The 12,112-nt window shown below is 59.8% G+C and overlaps 1 protein-coding gene across 4 annotated transcripts in view; it reads left to right on the top strand.

Moving 5' to 3' along the window:
- MYO15A (myosin XVA) overlaps window positions 1-12,112 on the top strand; it is a 76,149-nt gene that overhangs the window by 27,809 nt on the left and 36,228 nt on the right. For all 4 annotated transcript variants that reach the window (XM_044980716.1, XM_044980712.1, XM_044980714.1 and 1 more), the window contains 12 exons: window positions 100-230; window positions 1,393-1,488; window positions 2,245-2,480; window positions 3,005-3,183; window positions 3,789-3,861; window positions 4,400-4,591; window positions 5,241-5,353; window positions 5,886-5,980; window positions 6,942-7,062; window positions 8,393-8,454; window positions 8,893-9,045; window positions 11,303-11,357. In XM_044980716.1, coding sequence (XP_044836651.1) covers window positions 100-230; window positions 1,393-1,488; window positions 2,245-2,480; window positions 3,005-3,183; window positions 3,789-3,861; window positions 4,400-4,591; window positions 5,241-5,353; window positions 5,886-5,980; window positions 6,942-7,062; window positions 8,393-8,454; window positions 8,893-9,045; window positions 11,303-11,357 — 1,506 coding nt within the window. The remainder of the gene's footprint in view (window positions 1-99; window positions 231-1,392; window positions 1,489-2,244; window positions 2,481-3,004; window positions 3,184-3,788; window positions 3,862-4,399; window positions 4,592-5,240; window positions 5,354-5,885; window positions 5,981-6,941; window positions 7,063-8,392; window positions 8,455-8,892; window positions 9,046-11,302; window positions 11,358-12,112) is intronic.

Here is a 12,112-nt window from a genome sequence, read left to right on the forward strand (position 1 = left end):
CCCCAGGGAGCGTCTCTTTGTTGCCTAATCCAGTGGCAGGGGCTGGAGCCTCTCCTCCTCCCGACCCCACTGACTCCTGGTGCCTCTGTTCTCCCCCAGCTCACAAGCCGGTGAATGCTCAGTGCGTCGTTCCAGTCCCTGCGCCCACACTGCAAACGGACTCCCAGCTCACCCTGCCACTCGACATCAACACCTACCCCATGGCCAAGTACGTGCGGGTCCACTTCCAGGTAAGGGAGGCACCGAGCAGCCCCCTGAGGCACCCCGTGCCCTCTAAAGAACAGGCAGTATAAGGAGGGAGTGATGCTCGGTAGTTAGCTGGGACCGGAAGCCAGGACACCGGGGTTCTATTCCTGTCTCTGGGAGGGAGTCAATCCTAGTGGTTAGAGGGCGTGCTGGGAGTTAAAACTCCAGGGCTCTCCTCCAGCTCTGGGAGGGAGTGTTAAGTGGTTACAGCAGGGGCCTGGGAGTCAGAACTCTGGAGTCTCTTCCCGCCTCTGCCACTGACTTGCTGAGTGACCTTTGGCAAGTTACTTACCCGTGCTTTCCCCGGCTGCAAAACGGGGCAGGTGGTGCTCACTGACCTCCCAGGGAAGTTAGGAGTGGCTGATCCTGTGACATGCTGAGCACCGAGTCAATGAGCACCGAAGACACTGAGGCTTGGATGCAAGGGCTCCCTCCAGGCAGATTGTAACGTCTGTGAATGGGCCTGAGCTTAAAGGGACTCGGTTGAGAGAAGATCAGATGATTGGCGAAAGGAAGCATGTTTCTCTGTGCTACCGGCTCCCCTTTGATCAGCGAATCAGCGTCCCTGACCTGTGCGTGCCATGTGCCTTCTGGGTTTCACTCAGCCCGGACCGGGATCCTAGCCGGTTTTGTTCTCGTCCGGCGTGTTGTTCGGGTCTCACGCTTGCAGCAGGATGCCACAATCCACAGGCAGATGTTTGCATTTTTGTCCAGAAGATCTTGTTGTCTCACACATTTCTCTTCCCAGGAGATTGTGCACAGCATCTGCTGGTGCACAGGGGCCGTGTCCTGCTCTCCGCACTGCTCCTGGAGTGATGGAGTCACTCTGTGTCTGAGAGCAGAATATGGCCCCTCGGTCAGCATTTGGCCTGTGCCTGTCTCGTGGAAGTGGCGTGTGCCCGCGTAGGGCTGCTGTCTGACAGACCGTTCTGTATTTCTACAGCGGGATGCTCCCCTACCTCCCTCACTTCCCAGCAGGATTAGACGTTTGGTGCTGGGGGATTTTGTAACGTTCCTTTAGTCACGTTCCAGCCAGGACCTTGCAATGGGCCTCGCCCATCATTGGCCTTCATGGCTGCCCATAGCCTGAGCTTTGCTGAATCCCTGCAGCAGAGTTCAATGTGCCTGTCCTCTGTTGCCCCGCAGGAGCCGTCGTTCGGGATGCTCACCGTGCCACTGGCGTCCCCGCTGACCCAGCTGGAGGAGGAGCTGGTGCCGGAAGCGCTCAGTCTGTTCAAGCTGGTAGGTCGGCGTTCACGGCGTCTCCTGGCCTCGTCCCCAAGGCCTCTGGTTTGTCCAGAGCGTCCCCTTGCGGTCTGGGGATTGCAGAGGGAAGGGAGCAAGGCTCCGTCCATCCAAGGGGTAGGAGGATTCGTGGCCAATGGGCATAAGTCCATAAATCAGTTTGGGCTGGAGGCCTGGGATGTCCCCTCATGTCCTGCCTCCAGCCCCTGATCCTGGCCTGACTGCTGACCTGGCCACAGGCACATGCTCAGAGGGGCCTTTCAGCAGGGATGGAGAGAAAAAGACCACCAGGAGTTCACAGCATTGCTATGGGACCTCATGGCTTCTTCAGCACCAGCCCAGCGCCCATGACGGGTGATGCTAAAGATCTTGACCCACCATCTCCAAAGGGGTGAAACCAGCCCACTCAGAGCCCAGGGTGGTGGGGCTGGGAGAGGGAGCTCTTCAGGAGGAGGGCCAGCTCCTGCACCAGTGCTCTGCCCGGGGATCTGCCACCCCTGTCTCCTCTCAGGGATGGGGAGTGACACTGCACCAGGGCAGGCTGGGCTCAAAGGCAGGGGCTGGGTGTGGTGCTGGGACCAGCAGCTGCAGCGCGGATGGCTCCATGGAGATTGAGGATGCCTCCCAGGAGAAAAATTTCCGGGGGCACCCCTGGAAAGAGGGGGGAAGCCTGTCTGTGTTGGGGGAAGGGAAGGAGAGATTTCTGACCCTTGCTCGGTATCCCATTTCTCCTGGCCCCTCTCTCGGCGGTAGATTCTGCGCTTCATGGGTGACCCGCACCTCGGGGGCACCCCGGAGAACCTGTTTGGGAACTACATCGTGCAGAAGGGGCTCTCGGCGCCGGGCCTGCGGGACGAGATCCTGGCTCAGATCGCCAACCAGGTGTGGCGCAACACCAACGTCAACAACGAGGAGCGAGGCTGGCTCCTCCTGGCCGCCTGCCTCAGCGGCTTTGCCCCCTCCGCCGGCCTGGAGAAACACCTGCTCAAGTGAGCACTGGGGCTGGGGAGAGGCCGTGAGGGAGCCCAGAGGAGCCCCTGGGACAGGGATGAACATCCCGCTGATGGTCCCAGTCTTGGGCTTCTTCTAGCCCCCTTAGCTGCCAGCGAACCCTATGGGAATCAAGGGCATCCGCACATACAGCTCCTCCGCAGGGCTCAAACCTCTGCCTCAAAACCTCTGGCTTGTACCCCTTGAGCTAAAGCAGGAACTCCTTTAGCTATGCAGCAGTAGTAGGCTATTGTAATCCCTGGTCTGGCCTCTAGGGGGAGACATCAGCACTCACACTAAGCACAGGGCAGTCCATCAGCACCTGGAAAGGTTGGGGCTGTTGGATGCACAGCCGGAGACATGCCCCTGCCTCGCGGCTCCATCAGGGCTTCCAGGTGACCTGTGGCGTTGCCTGGAGAGCGCAAGTCAGTGAAAGTCAAAGGAGGTTGGGTCCTGCTCCATTGTGCAGATGCATGTCCCGCTGGCCCAGCCCCCTCCCATGACGTCCGTCCTTCCTGTGTAGGTTTGTTTCCGACTACGCCTTTGATGGCTACAAGCCGGTGTGCCAGCACAAGCTGATGCAGGCCATGCTGCGGTCCCAGCTTGGCCCCGAGACGGCCCGGGCCTACCCGCCGTCGCTGCTCGAGTGGACGGCCAACAGGCAGAGAGCAAGCATGGCCTTGGACGTCTACTGCTTCAACGGTGAGGGGCCCCTGGGACGAACCCAGGGGCCTTGGTCAAGACTCAGCCCGGGGGGCGAGGGGGATCGAGGGCGGCTGCAGGGAGAGGTGATGCCACTGCCCTGGTGGGCTAGACACTGGTGGGCCTGGCTTGCACCCCGCGCACACCCCCATGGCTCAGTGGGGACGCACGGGGGTTAGTGAAGACGGAACGTGGCCCAGAGTCTGGGCTCTTGGGGAACCGGCCCCAGAGTGCGGGGCTGTGGGGGAAGCAGGGAGGCTGGTGGCTGGGCTCTGCGCTTGCAGGGGAGATCAGGACTGAGAGGCAGAGGCAGTGTGGGAAGCGCTGGGCAAGGGGAAAATGGGATGGGGGGTGAGGGAGTGGGGGGCTCAGAAATTGGGTGGAGCCCAACATTTGGGTGCACTCCAGCCCTCATTTAGCCTTAACCATCCTCTGTTTCCATCCCTTCCCCAGGCCCTTCTTTCCCTCCCCGGCCCTGGGGGCAGTTTTGCGCCCACTGCCCCATGTACCCAAACGGACCCCAGGTGGGGGGTGCGTGGGTCAGGGCTGGGGTTCGGCTGCTCGGTAACATGCAACGATTTGACCGTCTGCTCTTAACTTCTCAGGTGACCGCTCCTCCTGCCCCATCCATTCCTGGAGCACAGGGGAGGAGCTGGCAGGGGACGTGCTGAAGCACAGGTAGGCGGGCTTTGGCCCTGCCGGCGTCCCGACCACCTGCCCCATGGATCTGTCTGCTCCGTGTCCCACAGGGACCGTGAAAGCCCTTGTCCCACACTGTGCTAGGCAGAGCCGGCTAGGCTGGGGCTCTCTAGTCATGTAAGAAGCAGTGAATAGCTAACGCTACACAATTTGGATCCAGGTTCCCAATGGGCAGGGTGCATCCGGATCTGCGGAGCAAGGGGGCTCGTTCAGGCCTCATCTCTAGCCATACGCAGCCCCTTGGGCGCAAAGCAATGAGCCCTTCCCCAGCAGAGCTGCGGGGTATCGCAGCAGCGGCTGGCTGTGGAGCCGGTGGGCCCTGGTTCTATTTCGGCAGCTGTGGGTGTGTGTTGGGGGGTGAATGTCAGAGCAGCGGCTGCTGGGTCTCGATGCACGGAGGGCCAGGGCCTGGCCTAGTGGTGGGGTTGAGCAGGCCGGGCTCTGCTCTGTCTCCTCCTCGCTGCGTCCCCCCTCCGGAGTGCGCGCTCCTGCCTCAGGGGCTGTGCTTTGCCTGCAGGGGGCTGACGGACGGCTGGAGGGGCTGGGCCATCTCCATGAAGGATGGCGCCCAGTGGGCCGAGCTGGCTGGCCACGATTACATCCTGGACCTCGTTTCCGACCTGGAGCTGCCCAGGGGCTTCCCCAAGCAGAAATCTTATTTCATCGTCGCTTCAGAGGGGGCGGACAAGGGCAGCGGTGCCACCAGTGCGTAGGTATCCGGGGATGCTGAGTAGCCTAGGGGGGAGAGCCCGGCTGGGCCCGGGGGCTGCGGGGGAGCTCAGAACCCCAATGTGCAGACCTGTTCCAGAGCCGCTTGGAGCATCTGGACGCCCTTCACAGCAGCCCTGCTTTTAAAGGGACAGCTACCAGAGCGCCGGGCCCCTTTGAAGCTCCTGATCATTCAGCTGCACAGTGTGCAGCGTACGTACCACTGCATGCACTGCAAATGCGTTCTGAGAGGCGGGAGGCGTGGCCATCAGAAGGAGGCGTGGCCAGAAGAGGGGGTGTGGCCTGTGGAGGGAGCGGAGCATAGGACTGGGAGCCAGGAACAGCTGGGATCTGATCACATCAGGGCCACTGGCTCACTTTGACCTTAGGCGTCCGGAAGGGCAGAAATCGTGCGAGCTCAGCTGCTGGCAGGAGTGTTTGGGCAGAGTGGGGTGAGAGCCCATTGCCAGACCCTCAGCCTAGCCCTGCCTCAGAGCCGGCTGCACGCAGGGTCCCCACCTCAGCGCGTCTCCAGCAGCGATGATGCCAGCAACCGCCTGCAGTCCCCAGCCGAGGAAGAGAAAGCAGTGAGGGGTGGAGATTAAACAGCTGGTCCCTCTTCATGCCTCCCCCCCTTTTTTTCTCTGTAGCGTATTCGGACAGGGCTTGGATTCGGACCAGGAAGTCCCTCCTCCCCCATTCACAAAGGCCCCCACTGTGCCGCCTCCAAACACCCCTGACTCAGATGGATATTACAGTCGTGGTAAGAGTCAGACTCTCCTTCCTGGAGCCTTCTCCCCCCAGACTGGGCCCCTCTTTCCACGGACAAAGCAGTGCAACTCCCATTCACTTCAGGATCCAGCTCAAAACCATCTTGGCCTGGGGCTTTAGAACAGGGGCGCCCAGAGGATTCAGGGGGCCTGGGGCAAAGCAATTTTGGGGGCCCCTTCCATAAAAAAGAGTTGCACTACTATAGAATACTATATTCTCGGGGGGGCAACCCTTCCCACAATGCACCTGACCACTCCTGGTCTCTGTGGGGGAGAGGGGTTTGAGGGCCCTCCTGACCCGATGCCCTGAAGCCTGAGATTTGGTCACCCCCGCTTTAGCCTGCAGAGAAGTTAGTGTCACCGTGGCCGTGGAATTATCCAGCTATAGACTCTGGAGTGCAGGGAGTTTCGCGGTTACGGGCCATTAGCCCATGAACCTGGGAAGCGTTTGGAAGCAATAGGCACGAGTCGGCCAACACCTTCCTCTTCAGCTAACTCTTCCTCTGCCCGTTGTGACCCCACCAGCAGATTCCGACACCGCCAGCGAAGCTCGAACGCACAAGGGGTTGGATCGTTACCTGGACAGTCTGTTCGACCCGGTCCTGTCCTATGGGAATGGGGTAAGGACAGTTCCCTGCTGGGAATGAGAAGAAGGACGGCTGGGGCTTGGAGCCCTGCCCTACGTCACGGGGGTGTCATTAAGGACTGTGAGGGGCCCAGCAACTAGGGAAATGGGGCCCAGGCAAGGACCATAGATAGATCAAGGGAGTCCCTGTCTTAACTGCAGCAGTTTCCCCCCGGGACCCTGAGGCGCTTGGGGGTAAGAAGGGAACGAACCACAGCAGAAAACTCTTTGGGGCTAGATTCACGGGGCAGCAGAGTCTGTGTCTGCGAGCCAGGCCCCCCGCCCAGTGTCAGCAAGGCTGGCGGGTTTAATCTGCTGTCTCTGCTGAATGGCTTAAGCACCAGGTTGGAAGCACCGCGGCTTTAAGTCTCTGGCACCTACGCACCTGTGTGGGCCCCTATGATCCCACAGCTCTTTGGTGAGAATCCGAGCTGGGTGGCCTCTGTTCTCCTGCTTCCCTTCCCACCCCAGAGGTGGCTGCATTTCCATAGCAGGGGTGGCCCTTTGGGAGTGGCAGGAAAGGTGCTGTATAAACGTCACCCGCTATTATGTTACTGGAGTCTATTCTTGTCTCTTGTGCTGTGCCAGGTGGCAGGCCCCGGGACGGGGATCAGTTACATTGCAGTTGGGAGGGCTGGATGGACACCCTCATCTAGGCAAAACCATTAGGTGGGCTCCTGGAATGGGGGCACGGGGACGAGTTAGCCCGGGAGAAGCTAGGAGGCATGAAACCTCAGTTGTTACAACCTCAGCCGTGGTCGCTTTCGGCTCCCTGCCTGTCCCTTGCGAGTGCAGCGTTAGTGGGGAAGGAGCTGTCACTCGATCTCCCTGGCCTGGATGTTCCCTGGCACTTGTCTGCCGTGGCTGGGATCACTTTCCAGCCTGCCACCGAGGCTCCCGCCCCTGCCGCCCTTGAACCCTTTGTGTGCTCTGTTCCCGCCTCTCTCCCGTGCCAGGACTTGGAGAAGCCGGCTGCTGTCTCCCGGAAGATGAAAGGAGGAGGCCGGGTAGGAGGTGGGGGCAGCAATGTGGACCAAGGCAGTGCCAGAGCACCCATGGAGATGACCCAGCAGACTGGTGAGTGTGGGCAGAGCCTCCTGGCCTTGCACAGGGCAATGCCTGCCAGAGGCTCTATTCCCAGCTCTGCCACAGGCCTGCTGGGTGACCTTCGGCAAGTCACTGCCCTGCTCTGGGCCTCGGTTTCCCCATCTGCACAGTAGGGATGATGATCATAATACCTAGCTCATGCCTAGCGCTTTTCATCCATGCATCTAATTCGCTTTACACAGGAGGGCAGGATCACTGTCCCCATTATACAGATGGGGAAACTGAGGCATGGGAGGGGAAGTGACTTGCTGAAGGTCATTCAGCAAAGCAGTGGCAGAGCAAAGCTGGAACTTGAACCCAGGTCTAAGTCTCAGTCCAGTGTCCTGTCCACTAGGCCACACAGCCTCCTTCCTCAGCTGGGAGGGGCGAGGTCAGGTGTGTGGATGTGTGAGATCTGTGGCCAGAAGGAGATTGCTTGCCCTATGCTTGTGAGCAGAGGGCTGCGTGTGTTAGGGGACTCTGAGCACATCCCAGGGGAGGCTACAGCCCCAGGAGACGCTATAGGGGTCCGCTAGGGCCAGATTCCCTCAGGGAAGTTGAACTCACTAGGGGCTGGGACAGTCTAGCTCCTTCCGTCCCACCTGATTTCAGTGGGTCTGGCTGGCTCAGTGACCATGGAGTCTTCCCCTTCTGAGGCTTGAAATGAGTCTTAACTACCCACCTCCCCACTCCACCCCCAGCTTTGAGGTGATTGGCTGAAGGCTGGGACTGGAGTAATGGGGCGGGGGGCTTCAGTGGGGCGGGTGGAGATCTCAGCCTGCCAGCCAAGGACATTCCCGTATCCCTCCCACAAAGAGGGGTGGTGCCCAGAACGCAGGCGCCTCTGGGCGCAACATGCCCATATTGCTGCACCCAGGACGGTCGGTCAGATGGGCCGTGAGCGAGCCGTCCTGCTGCAGAAAACGCGGCTCCTCGGCACACGGTACACGCAGGATCCAGCCCCGGCTGGTAAGGGTGGCAGCGCTGCGAACCAGCGTGGGGCCTTCAGCCAGGGAAGGGTGGAGAGGGCTCCCTTTGAAGCCACGGTCTAGAGGGTCAGGTGAGAGCAATGCAAGGCGCCCCCCTGTCCCTGGGCTGTGCACTCTGCCCCTGCTTTCCCAGCCACTCTGTCCTCTCCAGGTCCATGCCCTACACCCATCACCGCGGTGGCTGAGCCCCAGCGGTGCATACTTCCAGGCTCCTGCGTTTGCTGGACTGCCCCCTTCTCTGCGCACGCCCAGGCAGCAGCTCTGTCCACCGGCCTTTGGCAAGCGCTTCCTGTTCTGGTTTCAGCCCAGCTCCCTCCTCTTTGCGTTTGCAGGTTTGCAGGATCCCAGCCTGGTGCTGCAGCGCGACCCCATCAAGCAGCAGGCCCTGCTCCGGGTCAGTGGGGCCAGGGGACGTGGGGGGCACAGTAGGGGGCAGCGGTGAGGTGTAAAGCACACGCAACACGCATGTCAGTACTGCAGGAGCTGTGGGGCTTTTCCCTTGCCGATTCCAGTGCCTTAGTTCAAAATGTGTAAAATCCCTGCCCGGGATAGTGACTGGGGTGCTGGAGGGGGCAGAGGCCCCAGGCAGTAAGGGGTGGTAGAGATGACAGGCCACAAGGACGTCAGGGTTTTAACTCTCCCCTCCTACTCCAAGCGGGATGTGCTTGGGGCTGGAGATTTGGAGCCGCCTTGGAGGAAGGGGGCCTGGCCACTGGTTCGCATGTGGGAGCCCCTGGGATGAGCAAGGGGGTGTCTGAGGATGCAGTGGAATCCGGCCATGGGGCAGCGCGCAGCCTGTGCTCACACCTGCTCCCTCATCTCGGCGGCGCAGGCTCGTCAGATCACCAGGCAGGCGACAGCTCTGCAGCAGCAGCAGGCGGACGGCACAGCCTCTCCCAGTGCCTCCCAGGCCACCAGCCCCAGACCTGCCGACGGAGCCCCCAGCACAGTCCAGAGCGTGCCCGGCACAGCACTGCCGCTGCAGGTGGGTCTGTCTCATGTGCCCCTGCTGGGGGGGATGGGAACGCACCCAGCCCGCGTTCAGAGCAAGAAGTTAACCATATGGCCCTAAAATCCCTTTTCTCCGCTGTGAGCCCAAACCAGCCCCGGTGAGGAGTAGAACAGGGCTGGACAGGACCCTGCGTCTCTTGGCAGATCTCGTGTCCCCACTGCGGGCGGCTGAGCCCAGAGAAGGTGTGAGGCTGCCCTCCAGGGAGGCCGAGTGCTGCCGGACACCGGGTGGCAGGCTCCCAGGCAGGGCCATCTCATTCTTCTCTCACAGGCTGGCATGGCCCTAGCCCTGTTTTTTGGACCCTCCCTGGAGCTGTGTGTCCTGGGGGTGAAGAGAGAAATAGAAGCCCCAGGGAGTGGGGGAGATGGACTCCCGCCACGGAGGGAGTGCCGGCCCCAGTGCGGTGCTAGGAGTAGCCTTTTGTTTGTATTGAAAGTGAATTTAGGACTGGCGTTGTGGGTTCAGCTCCGGTGGCAGCAGTCTCAACAGAGTTACCTCTGCCACTAGTCTCAGATCTAGAGCTGCTAGGAACACACGAAGACCAAGGAAAGAAACATGGACATTCACAAGAACAATGTCTAATATCTTTTATCCATTGTATTAACGCTGCCAACAGCGTATTGAGTATCCAAGGATAGATACATCCTACATCTGTCCAGGCACAAATTACAGCTACAGTTGTACTCACCTCCTCCTGGAGAGTGTTCGAGTCTGCCAGGGCTCTCGTGGATCATCAGGAGAGGGATGGCTTCTGCTGGAGTTTTCCAGGAAGCTCGATTTTCCAACTCTGGGCACCCTCTTTTATCATGTGATTCTGACTGCACCTCATCCTCTGCGCCTGTGCGTGAAAGTATCAGCCCTCTTTTTCCTTATTTGTGTTGTGTCTCCCCAAAATATGGGGGTACCCTGTTTCCCACAGGTTGTGTGTAGTTCCTTTTATCCTCTGGACCTGTATCCTGCGGTTAAGGCTCAGGAAATGTGTTTGAAAAAACTGTGCTACTAGAGCATTTTGTGATCTAAAATTAATTTTACGGCTAATTTTTCACAATACCATCCCTTGGCACTTCTCTTCCCGTAAACTTATGGCATTGGGTCATTCTTCGGTCACTTACTTATGGCCTAGTATGGCTAAGCTAAAATCTTACAGGCCTCAGCCTGTAGGCTTTGCATTTCACCCTCCTTACCTAATGCACACTTATCCCTTGACTGCTGATCAGGCTTCTACTTCTATAACCCTAACCTCACACAACACCCAATACATGAGTAATCAACTAAAGTAATTGGCTACGTAGGGGACCCTGTGCCGCAGGGAGTCGGGTAGGTGACTCGGGGAGTCGGTGCTGGGCCTGGTGTGGTGCGAAGGGACCCTATGCCGCAGGGAGGCGGGTAGGTGACACTCTCCCTTTGGAATCAGCACTGACCCCGAGGCCCCAGCTTGGAGAGAGAAAAGTGAGGTCCTGACCTGTGGTGACAATTCAAGCCCCTCGAGGGGTCACAGCCCCCAGTCCTGGCCAGATTCCAACAGATGAGTCCTGTGGGCTCCCTGAGCTCCCCTCTGCGCTCTCAGCTGAAGGGGCGCGTTTCGTTTCCTGCCCCCAGCTGTTGGGTGGCGGGGCTGCGCGCTGGGAAAGGCTCCAGTGTGTTCTGCCTCCCGGAGGTCTTGGATCCTGGGGGGTGCCCAGATACCACCTGCCCACGCTAGTAATTATGACTCCGCTCCAGGCAGCTTTCTACGGTGGAAATGTTACAATGGAGCCTTAACCACCCTCCTCCCGCCACCCCTCATTGCTCTGGGCGGACGTTAAAGACCCCTGGGCAGACAAGGAAAGACAAGGCATTTACCATCGAACCTGGGCCAGAATTGCCTTTCTGCCTCCACGCTTGTTCTACAGCGCACTGGGCTGCTTGGCACCCTCCCACCCCGAGGCAGCTGCATTTCGGGAGTGGGGGGGTGAAATGATCCCTGTACACTTTAAAGTGCTCTGGAATCCTTCGGGGCGAAAGACCCTATTGAACCAGAAGCCACCGTAGCAGCTGGACAGCCCTGCCCCATCATGGCCACCCCTCGCCAAGACAGTTTTCATGGCTGCTAAAGCCAGAAGGAATCACATAGTCTGGGCTCCTGCCTGGGGCAGCACTTCCCCCAAATAATTCCTAGAGCGGTGCTTCAGACACCCCTCCCGTTAAAGCCTGCTGATGTGACACACTCCTTCTCCTTCCCCCTGGCCAGAGGACGGCTGTGAGTGGGACACCAGCCAGGACGGCGGCCCTCTTGCAGAAAGCCGGTAAGGGATCAGCCACAAATACAGCCTCCCCTGGAGAAACCTGTCTTGGGTTGGGATCTCACCCCTCCACCCCCGCAGGGACACCGAGATCAGCTTTCTAACCCCTTCCAACCCCGAGCTTGCAGCTGTCGGGGGAAGCTGACGCCCCGCCCAGGTGCATAGTGGTGCCGTGGGCTAACGTGGCAGCGCTTGCCTTTGGAGACCTGGGTTCGAATCCTGGCTTAGCACTGAGGGGAGCCTGGCTTTGGGTCTAGTTCCCATTGGTGTGGTTTGCTGCTGCTATTTGAAAATGACCCGCCATAGGGCTGGGAGTGCAGGAGGGCTGTGGGTGGGGAGTGGGGTGGGGGGAGCCCAGGACAGGTACAGGTGCTCCAGCTAAGGCTTCGGGGCAGAGACGGGAAGGAAGTCGGGAGTAGGCGGGGGTGGGGACTGCAGGTCAGGCATGGGGGTGGGGCGGCAGGCCTGGGGGAAAGCGTGAGGGGCGACAGGAGCTTGCACAGCCTCTGGCTGGAGCCCCAAGCTCTCCCCCGGCACGTGACAATCACTTGACGGGAGCAAAGAGCTGCTCAGACACCTGTGCCTGCTCTGCAGGGCGTGTCCCAGAGCCTAGGCCAGGGTGGTGGAAGATTCCTGCGACGGCGACCGGACAGCAAATGTGAAATATTGGGACGGGGGTGGGGAGTAATAGGAGCCTATCTAAGAAAAAGACCCAAAAATCTGGACTGTCCCTATAAAATCGGGACATCTGGTCACCC

This window comes from Mauremys mutica, chromosome 11 (assembly GCF_020497125.1).
Source record: "Mauremys mutica isolate MM-2020 ecotype Southern chromosome 11, ASM2049712v1, whole genome shotgun sequence".
Classification (NCBI taxonomy): domain Eukaryota; kingdom Metazoa; phylum Chordata; order Testudines; family Geoemydidae; genus Mauremys; species Mauremys mutica.